General features: G+C 33.8%; 2 protein-coding genes across 16 annotated transcripts; one reads left to right on the plus strand and one right to left on the minus strand.

Moving 5' to 3' along the window:
- Positions 1-1,399: 1,399 nt before the first annotated feature.
- Positions 1,400-11,911, minus strand: LOC142161767 (uncharacterized). 14 transcript variants are annotated; one of them, XR_012705621.1, is made up of 6 exons: positions 11,680-11,911; positions 10,880-11,103; positions 10,556-10,642; positions 5,909-10,472; positions 5,695-5,801; positions 1,400-1,847 (listed from the first exon to the last, which is right to left on the minus strand). XR_012705621.1 is itself a non-coding variant. In XM_075245198.1 (6 exons), exons 2-5 carry the CDS (start codon positions 11,072-11,074, stop codon positions 5,763-5,765), a joined length of 381 nt encoding a protein of 126 aa, XP_075101299.1. In that variant the 5' UTR covers positions 11,075-11,103; positions 11,680-11,886; the 3' UTR covers positions 1,400-1,844; positions 5,695-5,762. The 14 variants fall into 14 exon arrangements, 12 of the variants coding, with proteins under 12 accessions (XP_075101299.1, XP_075101300.1, XP_075101294.1 ...); XR_012705620.1 differs by having other exon boundaries at positions 1,400-1,844; positions 11,680-11,910; XM_075245198.1 differs by having other exon boundaries at positions 1,400-1,844; positions 10,413-10,472; positions 11,680-11,886.
- A 3,843-nt stretch (positions 11,912-15,754) lies between these two features.
- On the plus strand, positions 15,755-20,635 carry LOC107766092 (KH domain-containing protein At3g08620). 2 transcript variants are annotated; one of them, XM_016584817.2, is made up of 7 exons: positions 15,755-16,032; positions 16,146-16,234; positions 17,261-17,424; positions 18,786-18,905; positions 19,255-19,371; positions 19,468-19,611; positions 20,128-20,635. In XM_016584817.2, the coding sequence occupies exons 1-7, from the start codon at positions 15,947-15,949 to the stop codon at positions 20,272-20,274; spliced, it is 867 nt and encodes a 288-aa protein (XP_016440303.1). In that variant the 5' UTR covers positions 15,755-15,946; the 3' UTR covers positions 20,275-20,635. The 2 variants fall into 2 exon arrangements, with proteins under 2 accessions (XP_016440303.1, XP_016440304.1); XM_016584818.2 differs by having other exon boundaries at positions 16,160-16,234.
- The last annotated feature ends 1,917 nt before the right edge of the window (positions 20,636-22,552 follow it).

The following is a 22,552-nucleotide window of genomic DNA, read 5'->3' on the forward strand; positions in this document are numbered from 1 at the left end:
GACGAAATATTGAAAAGCAACTTTGTACCTAGAGGAGAAGAAATATAGGAGAATGACAACAAGTTTATAGAGAAAAGCATACAGTAGCTATCAAATAATGTCGCATAATGGAAGCATGTTTTGAGAGAAAAAGAGACAGTAACTATCTAATAATGCCCCATTCTCATTTTAATCTGGTTTAATAATCATGTGCTTGCTTCAATATTAAAGATTAACATTTATATAATATATATTCTTAGACAAGAAGCTAAATATCAGCAATGCATACGAAGTCATGTCAATCATGATGCTTCATAGAGATTTCAAGCGATGGACATGAAGGTTTGGTGCTACCGGTTAGTTGGTTATGATAAAACCAAAAAGAAGTAATATAAAAACTGTATGATCTATGCAGCATCCTAACTTTGGAGTTCTGTAGACACAAATTTTAGCATATATTATCCTATTGTAGTTTTTCAAATGTTAATTTATGTGGTGGACGCACATTTTGAGGCCCACGGAGAAGCAGCTCAAATATATAGAAATTTCTGCATAATCATATATGCATATCAGGGTTTTTGAGCAATATTTTTATAATGCACAGTCCTTAGTCATGTTCAACAGTTGAAGGATTCTCATTAGAAGGTCATGCAAGCTGGACAATATTTTTAATCAAAATTAAATCGCTCAACTCTGTTGTACGAAGAACTAAAAATAAAAATATTCATCTTACAGAAGTGAAGGCTACCAAGGAAAACCTAAGGCTCAAAAATAAAACACATTATCCTTTTAGAACAGCAGAAACAGAGCTAGACAACTTGTATGGTACATGAAGGTCCCAAATATTGTATAAGATCTATATATGTACCTCCATGAATAGGCTGAAGGGTTGTCACATTTGTACTACATAAATGGTTAGTCATTCATTTATGTATATAATATAAATAAACTTAAGATCCGGAGTACCTTACAATGAAACATCTTCAAATGCCAAATGGCAAGCAAAGTCACTGTAGATTGAGGGCTGAGAATTTTTAACACATTAATCTTTTCAAAAGCAGAATTCGAATTATGGCCTGAGAATTTAAACTGTAGAATTTCATTACTATATCTATCTTTTAAGTATCTATGAACTTCGTTCTATTTTCATCTGTGTGATGATATATAACCTCTAGTAAAGTTCGAAACATTAAGATTATGAGAGAAAAATCTATTAACTACTGCAGCTTTTTCCAGGAACAAACAGTTAATGACCGAAATTGTAAAAGTCAATTCGTAATAACAAAAATGAAACACATTAGAAAACCAAAAGGGCAAATATGAAATCGATATAGTATGAATCAAAAGGCAGTCCAAAAGTTATTAAAGCAAATCATGGCAGCAAGAAAGTCGAAGAAGTAGAGCAAATCAAAGAAAGATATAGAAGAGAAAGCGAGCTGAATTGAATACCATGGGAAAGAACTTTAAAATATGTCATAGCTCACTGTTTACCCAGAAGCAGAATTATCATCATGTGCTTCTCCAAAACCACCTATAATAACTATATTTACATGATGAGAAGTTTAAAAAACAGAAGGCACATCGAAAATAACTCCAGATTTTACTGTTTTTTTGTCTCTACTCAAAAGTAAAAAATACCATCTTACATAAACACAATTTATACCAAGGAATATGAATTGCATATCAAGTGAAATTGCTCGCATATAATTTTCTGGTAATACCATCGGGCAAAACTGGAAAAAGGTAGATAGAGATATCTCCTTGTGAAAAGGACTGAACTATTATTTGTTCTTTTATGTTAGCATGAAGATCCGAATGGTTTGTTGATCTTCCTGGGCTTTGCTGACATTAGGCAGTCCAGCTGTCTACTGTGCGTAAATGAACCCAACAGTTATTACCAGATTTTAGGAAAACAAGGATTAGTCAAGTAACTTGTATTGTTCCAACTATAGAATGATAAGAACAGAAGAAAATATGGCTATCTGATGTAACAATCAGAGACAATTATTTTGCAGTGTAGAACACATTCACTTACCATTAAGTGAAAGTGAATCCAACACATAGGAAAGGTTGTTAATGATCAAGATGTCATAATATGCAGAAACCATATAACAAGAAGAATATAGTAAGCAATAAAAGAAACTATAATAACAGTGAAATAAATTAGCCATTGACATAACTTTAGGAATCGATTTGTGATGAAAACACCTGTATATCATGAAGCACACTAGCTGCAAGTGTCACAATTAGCTCAACAGTATTTTGTATTATAGACGTAGCTGAACACTAAAATAATCATATTGACAAAAGGTTATATAAAAGAGTTCTGCAGGGCTACTATAATACTTCCAAATACTTTTAGCAAAATAACATGTCCAGCAGATGTCATTCACAGTCAGTAGCATATGTACAGTAGCAGACACATCTTGATACCAGCTGGTGTGTAAAATTAAAAACTCTATGGTTAGTAGGACGATTGATTGTTTCTTAAAGTTCTTCATATATAGTCTTTATCAAAAAAAATGTTTTTCATATTTAGTAAGAAACAATGTTTAAAAGAAATAATATTTGTGCCAAATTTTTTTGTTAATGAAAAATGCAGTTTTCCTTGGTCATTATCTCCTAGGTAGAAGCTTACCTGAACTTGCCAGGATAATCCACCTAAGTGTAAAGTGCAAAGTGGAAAGAAGAAGAAGAAGAAGAAGAAGAAGAAGAAGAAGAAGAAGAAGAAGAAGAAGGAGAAAAACCTTAAGGATGATACAACTTTACAAAGTGTAGATTAACAGGAAGATTTTCCAGTTGTCAAAAGAATTACATGTGTTAAGTTAGAAAACAGGGGAATTATTTCGCAGAAAGTAATCTCCACATGAGATGGAGTAATAATTTTCGTCATATCTATTTGAAAAGTGATGAAGAAGGTGTAAAATCAAGTATGTACAAATAATCAATAACAATGAAAGGACTGTGGAACAACAACAAAAAAAAAAAAAAAGAAATTGAATCTAAAGGGGAAGATAAAACTCAATGAGTGCAAACTAAATCAGAAAAGAAAGTGAACAAATTAATGATAGCACACTGAACTATCCACATATACACTTAAACAAACACATATAACCAGTGATAAAATTTCAGCATGCAAAATTGTATTTCAATGTGCCACTGGAATGTATACTCCAAATGAGTAAGGGAAGAAGCTCCCAATCATCAACGGTCTGCCAAAACATGAAGGAATGAAGCTCCTAACACCAATTGAATAGGAGGAATACATCAATGGCATGAATGTTCCTAGAAAAATCATCAACGTGCATGATCTATGCAATCGTGAGTGTGCGTCCATATTTTAACATTTATAGATCCATTTTGAATTACATCGTGAGTGCAATGTAACGGGAATGTTCTTCTCATCACGTGGATAGGTTATTGAGTATCCATTTAGAAGATTAAGTTGTATCAATTTTTAAGTCTCAATGGTTTGTTGAAGATGCTATTCGTATTCCTGTATAAATCACATTATCAAAAGTAACAAACTTTTGCAGAAGACACTACTAAATTCTACCATGCTTATACACCAAACAGAGTAGCATCAGTTAAATGTGAATGAAGGTATTGACGCAGTCACACAACCAATAATCTAAAAAAATTATTTGGGTTAATATACATATACACCCTATAATCCAAAGAATTACATAAATGACCGGCCAACAATATGTGATATTTCGCAAGTTCGCCCATATATTTTTTCATACATATATATGTAAAGATTATATAGATAGAAGTATTAGTCCATATTGTTTCCTAGATATTCTTATGTTGAAATCTGAGTAAAACTTCCACATTTCATGGTTTCTAGTTGTTCCTTCATTTATTTTGTATGTTTGTCATCTTTGCAGCATGTTGTCGATGCATTTGATTCAAGGTTATTTGTAGTTATCTCATCCAATAAACTTCAGTTCAATAAAGGTATTCTTTCGTGCAACATTTCATGATAGAACCATGTGCCTAAGAGGACGAGGACTTTAATAGCCATAATTCTTCCCCCAGTTCTACCTCTACCTTTGGTCCAAATATTTGTTATTGTGGGCAGTATAGTTGTAGTCTTCTCCTAAAGTTACTAAATTGCTCGACGCAAATAACTATAGTACTATACCTATTGTAGAAAACTTCACATTTCAAAGCACCTAATCCATTTATCGTAAACAATATTCCACCATTTAAGATTGAGAAATAAACTACTCAAAGAAAAATCAACATCTTGCTAACATGGCTACTACACTACTCTAAAGAACACCGAATAACTAAAGAGAAACCACATAATGGAAGCCTCCTGTTATTCTGTAGGATGAGAACAAGTGCCCCAACATTTGTGACTGAGATATAAACTCAGACCGGGCTCCAAAAAAAGAGTAAGACACAAGATATTGAAGTTATAATATAACTATTTTTCTTCCGTTTGAACTTTTCTTTTGTATTCAAACAAACACACACAAGGAAATCGTTATTTTTCTTGTGTTTCTTTTATTTTATCTTTTCTAAAACTCAACTGCTCATTGCTCTTTTGGTGTGCAAAAGGATACATAAGAAGATATAGCAGTAAAGGGCGAGCGAGTCACTAAGCAATTGCTTGTGTGACAGGAATTAAAAAGGAACACACACTGATTCGATTACATTTTCTCCCTCTTTTTTGTCTGGCAAAGTTTATTTTTGCTTTCTTGTATACTAATCAAGCAATCAACTACTCAATTTCGAACTGATTGGATTAGTAATTATTTCATTCTAATAGTGAATTCATATAAGCAGCTATTTGAATCTAAGTATCGCAAGCACAAAGAAAATGCAATTTTTTAACATGCTTCTTGGTTAACATCCTACCGATTATACTGCAGACAATTCCCAGCACAGTGCATCACTAACGTCTTCTTAAGTTGAATTTTTAGTGTCAATAAATTGGAAATCTGATTTTACTTAACCACCAAGTTGATAATTTGTACATGCAAAATTTACTTATAAAATGTATGCAAAAACAATCTATGCATTATGGAAATAGCAAAAGAATCCATCTCAAATACACACAGGCCATCAGCCTTTGAGAAATATGTTAAAGCCCCAAATACCCTAATTATCTCCAAATAAACTGACAGAAAATAATTGTAACAACGTCAACGCACAAGTGAGAAAACGAGAAGCACATAAGCTAATAATTGAAAATTTAATTGACAGAGAACAAAAATAACAAATTCAACATTCACCTAAGATGAAGAGGTCAGAGATCGAATAAAGAAACAGAGGTATTTGATGATATATACGATCAACAAAAAATATAGTATAACTGAGAAGAAAAATATAGCAAACAGTTAGTAATTCAAGTGAAGTGGTCTCCTCGTCCTTGCTAAGTCAACTGATAAGTTTGGTCGTTCAAGTATTTTTTCAAAATAATAGAGAAGATAGAAATATGCATAAGAAATTTAACAAATATGGTAATTCATTGAAGAATTTTCTTAAACACCTAGAGAACTTTAATATAAATGGTATTTGTTCAAGAATTGTCTCAAATATTCCTCAAGACAAATATAGATAAAGATGAATCAAGAGATAGTAGAAGGGATACCCAGCAGAAAATACGATTGACGGAATAAAACATATTGCAGTACAAACTTGAGAGTCCTCAAGACAAATACAGATAAAGATAAAACAAGAAATGGTAGAAGGGATACTCACCATAAAATATGATTGATTGACGGAAGAAAACACATTGCAGTACAAACTTTTGCTACTGAGGCAATGCCTCACGCGCACACTATATTGTCCACCTCAACATTTTTGTTCTGTAAATAAAGAATCGTAAAAAGAAATAAGTTCGAGTAAAGGCGCATGCAATGGAAAATGTTTTTTTGTAATAAAGTAACTCAGAAGAACCATAAAATAGATATACCTTAATGATTTTGGAAGATCCAATATATGCTAGTTTACTAATCATCCTGCATTCTAGAATTGTAAATCATAGATAGACAGTAAACCCTTCTCCTTTTTTCGGGCTTGGGACCGGCTGTGGTGCAGTAGTGTAACCGAAACACAAGCGGAGTTAAAAACTTGGTTTTTTCATTGTTGAACTAAAGATCATTAGGTCTCCTACGAGAAAGCTTTCTGAATAATTTCATCATAAACCACATTATATGTTGAATGATCATCAGTACTGTCCGCTGTAGATGGTCGAATCAGTATTTTAACACAGTTTGAACTTTTCGCTCTTGATAAAGCAACATAAAGCTGACCATGAGAAAAAACAGGTTCACGTAAGTAAATTCCAATAAAATCTAATGTTTGACCTTGAGCTTTGTTTATGGTATAGCAAAGCACAATCTTAGCGGAAATTGTGTTCTCTTAAATTGAACCGGTATTTTTTCATCTTGTGTTGTTAACAATGGTATTCTCGGAATAAATACATGTGTATTTTTGAAATCACCACTTTCAATTTTAGCACTTATGACATGTGTTCTAAAGTCACAGCATGTTAACCGTGTACCGTTGCATAAACCTTCGCAAGGATTTAGATTTCGTAATAATATAACAGGACAATTTTCCTTTAAAGTTAACTTATAAGGCGGTAAACCAGGAGGATCTAAACTATGTAGAAAATCTTCAAACTGGCTTTGATTGTTCGGGTCAATAGTTTCATCTACTGCAACAAATGTTTTAGACCTTTGTGGAAATTTAGTGATCAACATATTATTTATTTCATTTACAAAGTCATTCTTCGTTGTTAAAATAACACGAGAGGTTATCATAGATGAATCATGAGAAAATGCGTGCAAATCAGGATAAGTTACACTAAACAATGCATCTAAGCATTCTTCTTCAGTCGTAAAAGGAATAACAAAAGAATCAGGAATCTCTAATTTGTCTTCACAGTTAGTTCTTTCTGTTCCATTTCCAATTCGGAGTAAATATTCACAAAAAGAAGGATCTGTTCTTGCGCGCATATTTTCAGATAGGCATAATTTCTCAAACTTATTCCAAATTTCAGAATACAATAAGCTTTCATAAATAAAATCTTCTTTTTTTCCATTTCGAACAACTGGTAGAGTTTGTCTAAAGTCATCTCCAAATACGACAACTTTACCACCAAACATTGTATCGACGTCCATAATATCTCTTAGAAGCGCATCAAGAGCTTCAATCATATTCTTTTTTGCCATTGATACCTCATCCCATACAATTAATTCCGCATCTCTAATTAGACATGCCAGCGAACTCTGTTTACTAATGTTGCAACGAAAATTATCATCTATATCAATAGACATTTTGAACCGTGAGTGAGCAGTCCGTCCTCCTGGAAGGATAGAAGCTGCCACACCAGAAGTTGCAGTTGCTAAAGCTATAAATCCTTGAGACCGGATTGTTGCTAATAATGCACAGTATAAAAAAGTTTTACCTGTTCCTCCAGGACCATCGACGAAGAATGTTCCTTGTTTTTCAGAAAATACTCTATCAATTATTGTATTATATGAGCGTAATTATTGAACATTCAATCTCTTCGGTAAAAGTAAGTCTTGTTCACTAACAATTATATTTCTTTCAAAATGAATATCCTTTGCATCCTTTGCAGTTTCGGAAGCTCTAATATTCTTTGGAATAAGCTTATACTCATTTATGTCGTGTCCCATAGAGTGCAAGATATCATTGATATGGCTTAAAACCTTATGCCGAACACCTTTTTCTTCAAAATCAGAGAAATGTTTAAAGTCTTCGGACATTGAATCTTCAAACATTTCCCATAATTTTTTTGGATCAGCAGGATTGCAATATACTAACAGTGTGGAAAATAAGCGTCTCAAGCTATATGGCATTTGATAGCTAACAACCTCTAACATACATTCAATTAGACTATTGCTACAGTATAATAATCCTCTTTTTTCTGCTGATTCTCTAAATGTACTACAGGGTACCTCGCTAACAGTGCGAAGACCTTCATATGATTCAGGCCCTCTCACGTTCATCAATAATAACCTGAGATAATACCTCTCTCCTTCTGTTGGATGACATGTTACAACACGTCTAATTACGTTACGTTTTTACCGACGTGTCCACGTTCTATATCCTGGAGACCATACAAAATGTTCTGGAAATTCCTTATACAATAATTGCATAGCTATAGCATGTTCATTAGTTCTATTCATAGCAAAAAATTCAGTCAACATTGTTTTTCTAATCATCGGATTATTTAAAATTCTATTCACAGTTTCACTACTTTTAAAAGAAACAAATTGCTGCCCTTCTAAATGTAATTGAAGATGATAAACAGTCGGAGTCATTTCACTAATAGCAAAACCAAATAAACGCCATGCCGCTTCTGGGGGTGTTACCCATCTAGCAGATCGATATTCTTTTATTTCATCTATTTCTTCATTGTTATGTATACAGAAAGCAATTTTATCATGTCCCTTGCAAATGTATTTGTAAATATATTTTACAAATTTAATATCAGAACAAACTTCAATATTCATATGACAATCAAACTTACAAAGTAAGTAAGGATTGTACGGGACAACCCAAGAATTGTCCAAATATTGTTCCCTTATATGTACAAGTTTACATGTGCTTCGTCTTCTATAAATTGGATACGAATTCTTTCCTTTTGATGTTTGCTCAGCAAAATCTTTTGGATAATTAAATTTACAAAGCCCTCTTTTTCCCATACATGAATTTGTAGGATTTAAATCACCACACGGTCCGTGCATCATATGTTGAAGCACACGTGAATAAAGGTGCTCTTCATTATTACAATCAGGCAACTCCGCACAAACAAACTTATCATAAGATTCAGGTGCTAACAATTTGTACTCACCAGTAAGTATGATAAGAAAATGAGTATGTGGAAGACCACGTTTTTGAAATTCTATAGTATACATAAAAGCGGCAACTTTTCCAAAGATTTTTTTTTTTCAAGATATCTGCTTTTAATTCTTCTACTTTTCCTCTGAATACTCGTGATACTAAATCAGGTCTATTTTGAGTTTCATCTGTTGATAACAAGTGTTGTTTTATTTCTGGCCAAGATGGATTACATGTCATAGTTAAAAAAATATCAGGTTTTCCAAATCGTTGCACTAATGCAATAGCATCCATATACCGTCGACGCATATCCCTTGGCCCTCCTATGAAAGTAACAGGGAGGAATGTTTTCTTGCCAATCTTGGAAGCTTCTGTTTCACCAAGTTTTAAAAAATTAATAAGTCCTTGTAGCACATCCATTCGAAACAAATCTTGATTAAAAAAATAAAAATCTAATCTTTGTGTTTCTAGCTTTATGAACACATCTACTATGAATTGTTGAAATAATCTTCCACAATGTAGGACCTCATTTTTTTCATCCTCTCTTATCTGAAATTTGTAACAATAATACTCACGACAAGAAACTGTCTCTCTTTTTCGTTTTCCTTTTTCCATAGTTTGAGCTTCCATATCAAGAAATCCATCAATGGAACACATATTCTTTACACTCGGTAATTTTTCATTTTTACAATAACGTTGATCTGTTCGTATAATTTTTTTAATACCACAATGCCACCCGTTTTGACCGTATGGAAATAATAATGGATATTGTAATGCATCATAATATCCATAATAATAGTTTACTGATTGAGTCTTGTCACTATGTGTGTAAATACGAATATGAGGCGTAGAAACAATATCGACAACATTATCATGTACCCATATTCCAGCTACCTCTGTTGTAGTTGGTAGATTATATACACGTTGATCTGACTTTGGTTCATATTTAAGCGCGATATAGCAATCAGATAGTTTCGGAACGTTTGTCAAGGATTTTAAGAAAATGGAATATGGATTAATTAAGAGCACATTCATAAGCCTTTTTACAATTGATTCGTTAATATTTCTTGAACAAGCCATTCTGTTAGCAAGTTCATTTTCGTTATCATAAAAGTATAATTGCATATTCTTTCCTTTTTTATCAAAAGGAAGTAAATCAGGTATAAAATGGTACATTTGTCCCTGAACTCGAAACGTATATATACCATGATATCTCCTCGCTAAATCTTTATCATTGGTTACACCAAGTGACGTAAAGGCAAGCATATTGTTGTATGTTCTAATGTAGGTTCGAAAGTGCTTAGCTTCTTCAGTGTTACCTGTGTACAAGTCTGATAATTCATTAGGCAGGTCATATGAAACTAACTTAACTGACCCGCTGCCACAGCAAAATCCAGGGGGTTCATATTAAAACCTTTTTGCATTGCAAAATTTACAGTTTGGAACATCTTTTAATCATGCATAATCCATATGTTTGTCATTATTTTTCTTACGAATTAATTTGGTGAAGGTATCACTTGTATGTTGTAAGTATTGTTAAAAATAAAGACATGAAAAATATTCTACTAATGAAAGTGTTACTCTAGCGTGAAAGAAATACTAACCTTTGCCTGTGGCATCGGAGAACAAATTTTGTTGTCCCTTAGATGCACGCGATGTTGATCCTGGGGCACAACTTCTCACAATTTAGATGTACACCTAAGCCGTGATGTGCTAAGAAACATGTTCATAGACGTTCTAGGTTTACCTCTTTCAAATACAAAAAACGGATGAGCGGCATTTTTTCCCTTATTAAAAGAACTTGAGAAAGTATTAACATCATGGTTGCTGCCAACTGCAACAAATATGAAACACATTTTACATTTAATATATTTAAGCAAACACGTCATAGCCTGCTCTGCTTATAAAATAATTACTTAGTAAAATATGAATATTTATCTGTCTGCTGCTACACTAACATAACATAAACAAAAAGCAATAATTCAGTCTAATCTTGGACGTCGGCAGAAGAAGGCTCTCTTATGATAAGAGCAGTATGTTTTCGAATCATAGAGTAACATTGATACATTACTTTTTCATCTGGATCAATTGCCGATTTTATCGAACTATTCCATTTTTGCCGTTCAAGTTCTTTGGTGAGGCGTTGTAGTAACATTGCCTCTTTTTTATCAGGCAATATTTGTCCATAAATATCACGTCTTCTTACATTCTTGTCAGAGTTTGTATGTTCTGCATATGGCCGTTTGTTTCTTTGGCCGGAATACATTGTTTCACAAGCTTATTAACGCAAGATAACTGCATTTATAACAATCAAACCAAAAAAAGCGTCAGTAGACCCTAAGTGACACATTTTATTGTTCATTCTACTGCTAAATAATAGAAATATAATAACCCATTGGGGTTCAGCCTTTTAAAGAGAAATCTTTTAAAGAAAGTTGAATAACAGTGGAAAAATGAAGAGGACTTAGAATTCACAGAAGAAATGCAAAATAAATAAATTAATAAAAACAGACAACAAATCAGAAACCAATCTCACTTTGTTTTCACTTTTCTTAAACGAATCTTAAGAGTAAAATGAAGAAAATATTGCTAATCAAGCCAAAACCCCAAAGATCTGATATTTTTGCAGAAGAAGAAAAAGTAGAACAGAAAGCATAAATAAAATGAAATACCGGACTAAAAAACAGACAACAAATCAGAAACCAATCTCACTTTGTTTTCACTTTTTTGAAACGAATCTTAAGAGTATAATGAAGAAAATATTGCTAATCAAGCCAAAACCCCAAAGATCTGATATTTTTGCGGAAGAAGAAAAAGTAGAATAGAAAGCATAAATAAAATGAAATACTGGACTAATTGGAATAAACCTACTCTTTGTGGTAGATGAGAATCGGAAAAGGCTAAGTGTTGTAATTTCGTTGAATTATTAGGTGAAGTCTGCTAAATTTTGGGGCAATTGATGATGTCCTCTTTGCTTCCTTCGGTAATTTTTGGTTATTGCAAACAGATGTGTAGTAAGTTGTGTTGAATGGAGGTTTTAGGTTTGAAGAATTGGGAGGCCACGCGTTGGCTAATGGCAGAAAGAGTCAGCTCTTGAGCTGTAAATTAATGAAATTACAAACATACCCCAGACAAAGTTAAATATTCAAGGGAACACACACGTTGACGGAGAGGTGCCTGTGTTTCCTCTTCTCTTATGAGCGTATACAGTATATTATAAAGGTAGATTATAGTAAAAGTGTTCTATGCTGGATTTTTGTAAAGTGTTAATCAATGTCTTTATATTGTACAATTATATATATATATATATATATATATATATATATATATATATATATATATATATTACATATTCTTATATTATATTATATATTATTGTATATTTATATAATTATATAATATATAGTTCATATAGGTAAATTGTACAAGTACGAATGTGCATTCTGACTATATGATAACTAATGTATACAGTAGCAGTATACAATATATTACACATATTTAAAGTTTACTTTTTCATAATAAATATAGTGTTATGAAGTATATAAGATATGAAATGCATTGCATAAAAAGGTTTGATGCCAATCTAGGTTTAGAAGATGCGTATGTTTTTTGTGTAAAATAATATAATTACTCGATGAAGACCTATTGGAATGGGAAGATCTCGAATTAGCTAAAACGATAATTAATTATATATAAAGTATACTATATCAAACATATACCATTAACATACCATTATTAAAAAGGCTATATAACAAATAAAAAAATTAGATAATGTTTTTCAAAGGATTGTTATTGGTCGTCATTATAATATCTACTTTAATTTCACCTTAAAAGGTAGAATGAAGATGATATTTCTTAATGAAATAAAAACTTTTTTTATTTTTTGAATAAAAAATTCTTCATATTATTGAAACAAATGCCTATGCTTTTTAGATCCGATGGTGAGATATTTTCTTAGCTTCATTTCTGTTTTGTAAGGAAGTTATTATTGTATCTAAGAAAGATGTAATTAATTGGTAAGCTTAAATTTAAAGATTCTATTTTTATGTCAACTCCTTGATTTTCGCATGGAGAGAGGAGTAAGTTCCGTTTTCGTATTTGTTGTACTAAAAATAATAATAAAATTGGTTGTAGTTAATGTTAATTGATCTCTTAAGATTTGCAGTTATGAAAATTCTCCCAAATAAAGCAAGTAGCATATTAGAGGGGCAAGTGCATAGATAGCTATTCTCGGGGATGCTATTTAGAGATTAGCCAATATTTATTTTGTAATAAAATTTTAAACTAAAAATCTTAACTTCAGGATAATTTATGACATTTTTGTCATGAAAATTTGAAGCGAAAAATTGAAATTCAAGACGCGATGGCTAATTCCTAAATGACTGTACTTTAAAGTGGCTACCTGGTGTCATTTCCACCGTATTAGAGCAGGTTATTATACTACTTCACTGTATATAATTTAAATCCGTTCCAAATATAATCCCTCAGTCTTACAATTGCATCCATGAATGGGAAGGAGAGAAAAAGGATCAATAATTAATGTAAGATTTGATTGATCTCATTCGTTTGTCAATCTCTCATGAAGTCTGAACAATAAAGTTCATATAATGTAATTACATTTAAAAATATAAATCCATATTGCCATAACTCTATGACATCCTTTCCTTTTTCTCCCTTTTAGGCAAATAAAATTAAGAATTTAATACTAAAAACAGACATATTTGAAAATGACGATATAAATAGTACTTAAATGTATATTAATACAAACAGAATATGGGGGACTTATAGGAACTAGGAAGTAACGATGGTAGGTAAACTGAGAATATTATAACATAAGACGAAATCATGTGAGATATAAGCTCCAAATGCAATCAAGAGAAAATACGTAAGATGATTTCTGGACCTATATCTAAATTTTGGTGAACCGAGTTATTTGATAACTTTGCTAACGAGAGGTATTAAGTATTCATTAAATAGGCTATCCGTACAAACTAACTCGAATACTATGTATCATTAAAATTAAGAACATATATTATATATATAGGTGAAGTTAGGTTCACACAAGAGGGCAGCCCGGTGCACAAAATATTTTGCGTCCATGCAGGGTTCGGGGAAGGACCGCACTCCAAGGAGATGTGATATAGGTAGTCTACCCTAATGCAAGTATCAATGGCTTATTCCACTGCTCGAACCAAGAAATACATGAAATCAATAATTTAATTAAGAAGGTGGGAGGCTATGAATGAAGTAGCTTTATTGCGATCCACACATTTTTGTCTCTGTACAACGTGAATGGTCATATAATTTTCAAGTACACTGCTCTCTCCTTCTTTGGAATCCTATGCTAGTATTACAATATTCCATCTTTCCCCCACTCTATGCTTGTTGTTCGATATCATTGTTTTTACCTTTATTTACCATAATATTATTGTAATGTAAGTGATTGTTGGGGAAAAAACTTACTCACACACGTTAATTATTTATAATAAACTCAAACGTTTAATGTAAATAGTTATGCAATAATGTAAAAATAAATAACCCTTAACCAATATTAAGTTATAAAACTTTATATACAAGACGCATGTGTTACATTCATGGATTAAGTTCCTTTTTCTGTAATGTCAATATTTATTGATTTAATACGTACGAACATCGAATCCGACAAATGCTAGTTGTCTTTTCATATAATTATACTAGTATCTAAGTTTCTAGTAGAAGAATTTTTTTAATAAGGTTTTCGAAAAAGCAAAGCTAGTAATGGTCATTATAGAAGGGGAGTCTTGGCGTAACTGGTAAAGTTATTGCCATGTGATCAGGAGGTCGCGGGTTCGAACCGTGAAAACAGTATCTTGCAGAAATGCAGGGTAAGGTTGCGTACAATAGAACTTTGTGATTCGACTCTTCCCCGAACCCCGTGCATAACAGGAACTTAGTGCATCGGACTGCCCTTAGTAAGATCATTATAAATAATGCATTAGTAGCATTCACAATAATGGAAAATTCATTGGCTATGTGTATTTACAAGAAAAAGACACTGGCGCACATTAAGAGAAGCCATGAGACTCAAGAATTATGTCAGTAATTAAATTTATTGTAAAAGACAATTGGTTGGTAAGTATTTCTCACTTTATTAGCTATGCATTTGTAATGGAACTGCTAAAAAAATTGGCAGATGCTTTCTGCTAGGCTCTGGCCTCTGGTACTTGTGCTTATAGTAATTTACTAACATTGCATTCCTAGATGTGCTGTTTCAGTTTATCTAATGGTAATTCATTAAACAAAGAGTTTAAGATATTAATTTAATTAAACATTTATAATGTGCAATAATTAAAATAAATACGACATTAACTAATATATATGTAAAGTTAATTTAATAGGAACAACATCATTATTGAAATTGAAGAATAAATCCCTTTAAATTAAACAAAATAACTAAGCTAGTCACCTCATCTCTCCTTCTCATTTTATATATTTTAAAAAAAGAACTTATGGTAAGTTAAACCTTTTTTGTTATATAATTTAACTTATATACAATGTAAAATATTCTTATATTATTAGTATAATTTAATAATCTACAGATTATTGTACTTATTATGGTTTAGCTATTAGAAGGGAGTCTCGGCGTAACTGGTAAAGTTGATGTTATGTGACCAAGAGGTCACGGGTTCGAACCGTAAAAATAACTTATTGCAGAAAATAATCTCTTGCAGAAATATAAAATAAGTCTATATTACAATAAACTCTTGTAATACGATCCTTTTCCGGACCGGTGCCTAGCAATTGCTTAATTTACCGGACCTATCGTTTAGTTACTACTTGTAGTTTAGAGAGCCTATGTATTCTTTTCACTACGTAGTGAAAACAAGAACAAAAAGAACTGCTAGCTGCTAACGTGGGGCAAGTACATGACCCACACCTATATTTAAGCCTCCAACTCCAACACAGAAAAAAACAGTTCACTATTTATTTCTTCCCTGTTTTCCAGGGTTTCACTGATTCAAAGCTTCTTCTTTTGTGTCTTTTTATTAACCAAAAAAACATTTTTCTTTGTTGGCTGTTTCTTGACCCCTTGTTATTCTTCCCCTTTTCTTTAACTGTTCAAAGTTTAATTAGAGACCCTTTTCTTTAATTGAAGTTCATGTCTAATTTGTATAATCATAACTTGAATTTCTCACCTGCTAGAGCTGTTTCTCCTCATATTAGAACCAACCACGATGTTGATAGGTAAAGGACAAATCTTTGTTTTTTCTTTTTTGAAACTTAAAGTTGAAAACTTTATGCAAGATTGATTCTTTAGCAAATTATATTGTTTTTTGGGTGTTTTTAATTTCTTGTAGTCAGTACTTGACAGAGCTGTTAGCAGAAAGGCAGAAGCTTGGACCCTTTACTCAAGTTCTTCCAATATGTAGCCGACTCTTGAATCAAGGTTGGTTTATATCTTGAGTTTGTATTTACTGCTGTTAATATATTTTTTTAACAACTGTGGTGTCTGGGCGCGCACCTCGACTAATTCCACCAGTACTTGCTACATACTGCTATTAATATGTACTTGTTGCTTGTGCTGTTGTGCATTTCTTTGTAAGCTGAATACTAATATTCTCTGTTTGTTAAACTGTCAATGCTCTTAATCATGGGTTGAAGTCAATCTATACACTAATCTGTTAAAGAAGTTTTCTGCTGTTGTTTCAACACATGATTATGACTGGACAACATCAATAACAAAGTTGTAGACTTTAGGCCAAATTGATCAAATCTACTAGGTTGCAGTATGCTTTTAGCTCAAAGAGTAAGCAAAAGATGCAATTTGTAGTATGTGAACAGAAAAAAGAGATAAATGAGATGTGATTTTAGTAAGTTTTAGATGTAATGTGCATGGTTTGTTACAGAGAGACGAGTAGTTAGAATATTTAGACTTGCTACTGCTTCAAAATGAAATTAGTTTAGTTAAACAGTATCGTCACATGAGCAGCTCATTGGTATAACCGGTAAACTTGCTGCCATATGACCAGGAGATCACGGGTTCGAGCTGTGGAAACAGCCTCTTGCAGAAATGCAGGGTAAGGCTGCGTACAATAGACCCTTGTGGTCTGGCCCTTCCCCGGATTTCGCGCATAGCGGGAGTTTAGTGCACCGGGCTGCCCTTTTGTTTTTTCAAAAAAACAGTATCATCACAGGAATAAATTAAGAAGGATCAAGTTTTGGTATTATGTAATGATAAACTTATTATGTCAACTGACCAATGCGTATTCCACATAAACTTTAGTCCAACGGCGTTTTGAAAGAGGTGGATGATAGGTTAGGATGTAAAATAGTTTTTCTTCAAAGAAATGTTTGTAGCAGATAATATGTATGAGGTTAGTCTCCTTGGTAAGTTGATGTATATTCTTCTTAATAGCTTTAGTGAATCTCAAAATGGACAGTTCTTGAATTTTAGTTTCAATATCTTTGACAGAAATACTAAGACTTTCTGGAATGATTCCCAATCAAGTACTCAGTGACTATGATAGACTACAACGTGGAAGCCCTAGTCCTGTATCTTCATTCGACATGATGCAACATGTCGGAGGAAAAGGTTTAGGTGGATGGAATGGGAATGGATGGAATTCCTTTCAAGAGGTCAGCTTATACTTATTTCCTCTTTAGGCACAAATTTCAAATTTTCTTTTCATTAATTTTGTAATGCTGCCTATTAGGTGTCTTCTGTGTACTGTGAGTAGGGGCTAGCTCATGGTTTCTATGCTAATTGAAACACTAACATGGTCTAACTGGAATCGTAGTAAGTTGAAATGTATGGCGTCCTCTTGTTATGACAATAACTTGTTTCATCGAGATTAGGTTGACTTTATCTTTTCCTTTTTGAAGATGACACTGGACAGACTAATTGCGATAATTCTTGTTTAGAGAACCTGTATTTTAGCGTAGTCCAATAATTTTCTGGTTGCAAAACCATGCTCCTTGATCCAATAATAGATCTGATGCCTTTTAGAATCAGTTTTACCAAATATTGAAATGAGAAATTGATTATAGTCCTTAGCGTGATTATAGTCTTGAAAGTACCTCCAAATGAAGAAGTAGGATTTCACTTCAGCTTACAATATGTTGTGAGCTTAGATCTTGTAATATGACAATTAGTATTAAGAGCTTTTGAAAATTACTAACTCACTGGAAGAATTCGTATAAAGTGTGGGATGCAACCACAGATCACAGACTGCTGTCCGGTCTTTGGATGCTGCTTCATAATATATCATTTAAAGAAACTTCATTTTACGAGTTTGTATACTATCAATGTGGAAGCTATACAGCTAACTGAAATGCATTTCTGGAGAAACTGACATTTGAAATGTCCTCTTTCTAAGTTGAACTAAAACAATCACTTTAACTTTTAATCTTATTCTTCGCTGAAGCTGAGGGCTAGATAAGTTCTTTTGTTTGTTTGAGAAGCTTGAGTCAATTTTCACCCTAAAACAATTGCTTTAACTTTTCATCGAAATATGTTGTTATTTGTCAGTTTTCATTTTTGACAGCTTTATTTGACAGTAGAAAAAGCAACTCGCACCTTAGGTTCGGTAATTATACTACCATGGCATCATTTGGTATAACTCTGTCCTCCGACCCCGTTACATTTCCATTTCTCTTTACTGGATAACGCTTAGTTATGTCCATTTCCTGTTCTCAAAACATGCAAGGGACTTTTGAAAGGGCTTGGTCAGCCTTTTCTTTACGTCGCTATTTTTTTGGATCATGAAGTTTGAATGTCATAGAAAATTTTGTGGGTGGAGTTAATAATTTACATACTCTTTCAGTAGTAAAAGCTCTGCACTTCCAAGCCTTTCCACTTCAGTTACATGCTCCAGGAAGACATGGGAGCTCCCCCTCCCCCCCACCCCCCCCAACCCACCCATCTCTTATGTTGCATTGCTGCTTGTACTCCTAATGCTTTGATGATTGTATTGATATCCCTGAAATTCGTTTTGCAGCAAAGATTAGGTGTACCACAGGGAAGGCCCATCGACTGGCAAGCTTCACCAGGAAGTCCAAGTTCATTTGTTGTGAAGCGGGTATTGCGTTTGGATATACCAGTCGACAGATATCCAAATGTAAGCTGACTTTATGGACTGTTGATATTGTTTATTGTTTCCATCTATTTCTTCATGGATCTAGTTTGGATTTACCTTGGAAATGATAGGTTGCATTATCTGTTGTAACATATAATGATGCAGTACGCGTCACATTAAACTCCACGTAATAATATTGGAAATGTCAATTTCAACTCTCGGAGATGGTAGTTATACCAATAATTATGTGATAACTCGACATAATTAAGTAGTTCACTTAAGATGGAGGAAGGGAGTAAAGGGGATGTGTTTGAAGAGATTTTAATTTTTTGTCAAATTAATTGAGCAGTAGAAATTAGTTGCACTAAATCATATATTTCTCATGGCACAGTTCAACTTTGTTGGACGGCTTTTAGGACCTCGAGGCAATTCTCTGAAGCGGGTGGAAGCGTCTACTGGATGTCGCGTATTTATAAGAGGACAGGGTTCAATAAAAGACCCTGAAAAGGTAAGGCCCTTTGGCTTTTTCTGCACACTGTCCTGCTTTTCGTCCAATTATTTTCTTATATTGCTTATTCTTCATGTTCGTCTTATATTATTGAAGGAGGAGAGTTTGAGAGGACTTCCAGGTTATGAGCACCTCAATGAGCCACTGCATGTTCTACTTGAGGCAGAATTACCCATCAATATAGTTGACGCACGGTTGAAACAAGCTAGCCAAATTATTGAAGAGTTGCTCAGACCTGTGGTAAGCACCTTCTCACTCCGACATATACACCTATAAGCAATTGCAGACAAAACAGTCGTTGTACAGATTACTTAACTGTACAATGAAAGAGTCGACATATGAATATTCAAATGGACAGATTGAAAGAGTTGACAGATGTGTGATATATTTTGCTCTTCGCGAAATAATGTGAGATGATTACTTAACTGTTCAACTATCAGGAGTTACTTTACAAAAAAAAAAAAAAAGAAGGGGGCGGGACATGCTTTATGAAACAAAAGATATCTCTTATGATCTGCTTTAGTTTCATACTTAAGATGGTGCCTACTGTCTACTTACTATTAGAACTAAAACCCACATAGGAGAAAGATTTAATGTAACTACTCCCTCTACGCCATCTTAGTTCGAGTTAACATGGTGATTTACTAGGAGAGTTGAAAATATACAGTAGTAGTTTAAAAAGGTAGGTCAGAAAATTAGTGTTAGAATTTCAAGGAATATATTGCTAATTTCATGTTCATTGGCCTGGAATTGCAGGACGAGTCGCAGGACTTGTATAAAAGGCAACAGCTTAGAGAACTTGCTGTGCTGAATAACAATTTTAGAGAAGAGAGCCCCCAACCAAGGGGTAGTGTATCTCCTTTTAATTCAAGCGGGATGAAACGAGCCAAAACTGGTTGGTGATGGATGCTAAGTTTTTTCCTATTCGTGATGCATTTGTACGCTTGGGATTAAGGCGTAGCTGTTTGTGATGGTGCATTTGCATAGCGGCTTGGCTACTTCAGACCTAAATGCAGCTAAGTTATGTGCCTTTAACGTGACGAAAATAGTATGTGACAGAGAAATGCAGCAGACTGAAGACAACATCAAACTGATTTCTTGACTGTAGTTGTTTGTGTTAAAGTAGAATGATTATTTGATTTGTTTGTTATTGACAAAGCTAGTTGACAAGGGTGGTTTCTTTTCTTTTCTTCCTTTCCTTTTTGGGATTTGTAATTTATGACTTATTACATCCTCTGTTAAAATATAGATTGTTATTGTAATTTCCTATTCTCTAGTAAAACATTAAGTTGATAACCTTGCAGGCAACAACGTTATGACCAGTAGTGGTGAATATTTATTCAAGCTCAAGTAACTATTCCCGTCATAAAGTTGTCTTCCTATGATCAATAGGTTACGGGTTCGAGCCGTGGAATCAGTCACTGATTTTTACATTAAGATAGGTTGACTACATCACACCTCTTCGGGTGCGGTCCTTCCCAGAACCCTGTGTAAACGCGGAATATTTCGTGTATCGGGCTGCCCCTTTTTTAGAAAAGAAACTATTCCCATCTCTACTAAAATTCTTTTTAAAGTATTAAAACACTTAAATTTTTTGAAAAAGTTGAAAATTATTTCTAAATAAATCTCCTTATTCGAACATTAGGAAAGAAGCTTATCACTTTCTGGAGGACAAACTAAGACCTGTTGGCGATCCACGTCATGCCTTTCAACGCAATATTCTTGACGGGAGTCTAAATTTTTTTTATTTCAGATTTAAATTTGAGAGGTAGACGTTCAAGCCTTTATCACGATTTTCTAAGCTATTTCGTTGACAACTGATGAAATTCGTATCCTGCTCTTCTATAATTTTTGGCCCCATATTCTGGGTGTGCCATGGGGGAATATTTCCGCGATAATGGAATGCACGCATTATTAATCTATGATGATCTTAGTAAACATGCGGTAGCATATCGACAAATGTCATTATTCTTACGCCGACCACCAGTGCATTGGATTCCTGGGCAACTGCATCTAGTAGAGTTGACTTAACACCAAGCAAATCTCCCTGCAAAGAGCTGGAACCAACCAAGACTGAAAACTAGCCCTATTTTTTAGACGGGTTGGGACCGGCCTTCTATCCCGGTGAACAATGTTCCACTGATTAGGCGGGGACAAGATTCGAACCTGCAATCTTTAGGTCATGAGCCTGATGAGTTGACCAATTCCTCTATCCCGCATTCTCTTTCTTTGCTGTGAGGTGGATATGGATTCAACCCACACAAGGATTTTCAGTCCAGCTGAGTTACCTGAACCACTTTGAAATAAGTCTCCTTTCTTTATGTAATTTGGCCCGCCCTGGGATTCTAACGATGACTGAAGCCTCTATCTTGAGGGGTTGTTCTATTGGAAGAGAGATGAGATTCCTTCGGGACAGACTCCATTCCGAATGCCAATAAGACCACTTCCTCAATCCTAAGCATCATTTAACTCAAGAGCCTTGCGGCACTCCCACTTCTACTGGATCTCAATCTATACACTTAATGGAGCGCAAGCTTTATAACTATTTTATGTGAGATGGGTGCCTTCACCTCTGTAAGAACCTTTATCTCGAAAGAGATTAAGTAAGGCAAGTTTCTGACCATTAATTCTGTAACAAAGGAGCGTAGTGACAGGCTCGCAGTGAAAGTAATAGCTTTATGTTATGGCCGTCCCCCTCTCCCCTCCCCGCCACTTACGGCCTTTACACTACTACTATTGTGATGTGAGCGGTTCATATTGGTTAAATCTTTCTTAATCATCCTGGCCAGAACTTTGTATGTAGCACTTGTACGGAGGTGCATGCATAAAGGTTTGGAACTCTTTTCTTATCTGTATCTTAAGGACAGGACCCTACCCTATTCTCGAACCCTCTGCCGAGATGTTCATGGATAGACAGACATTCCATTGATTCTTTATTTTTGGGCTGAAAAAGCTCGTCGACCCAAATGAATTCCGTGTACCTGAAAGCACTTTTGTTTTCAACCGCCAGATGGTAAAGGAAGGCACCATCCCTCTTTTCTCTCGCAATCACAATAGCTACGGCATGAAATGTATATTTTAAGAGTTTAACTTTTGTGTATTAAAAGAGTTTACTATTTTCATCAGAAGGACAGTGTTTACCATTTTAACATATTAAATCAGGTTAACTTGATTTTTACTA

This window comes from Nicotiana tabacum, chromosome 22 (genome assembly GCF_000715075.1).
Source record: "Nicotiana tabacum cultivar K326 chromosome 22, ASM71507v2, whole genome shotgun sequence".
Lineage (NCBI taxonomy): Eukaryota > Viridiplantae > Streptophyta > Magnoliopsida > Solanales > Solanaceae > Nicotiana > Nicotiana tabacum.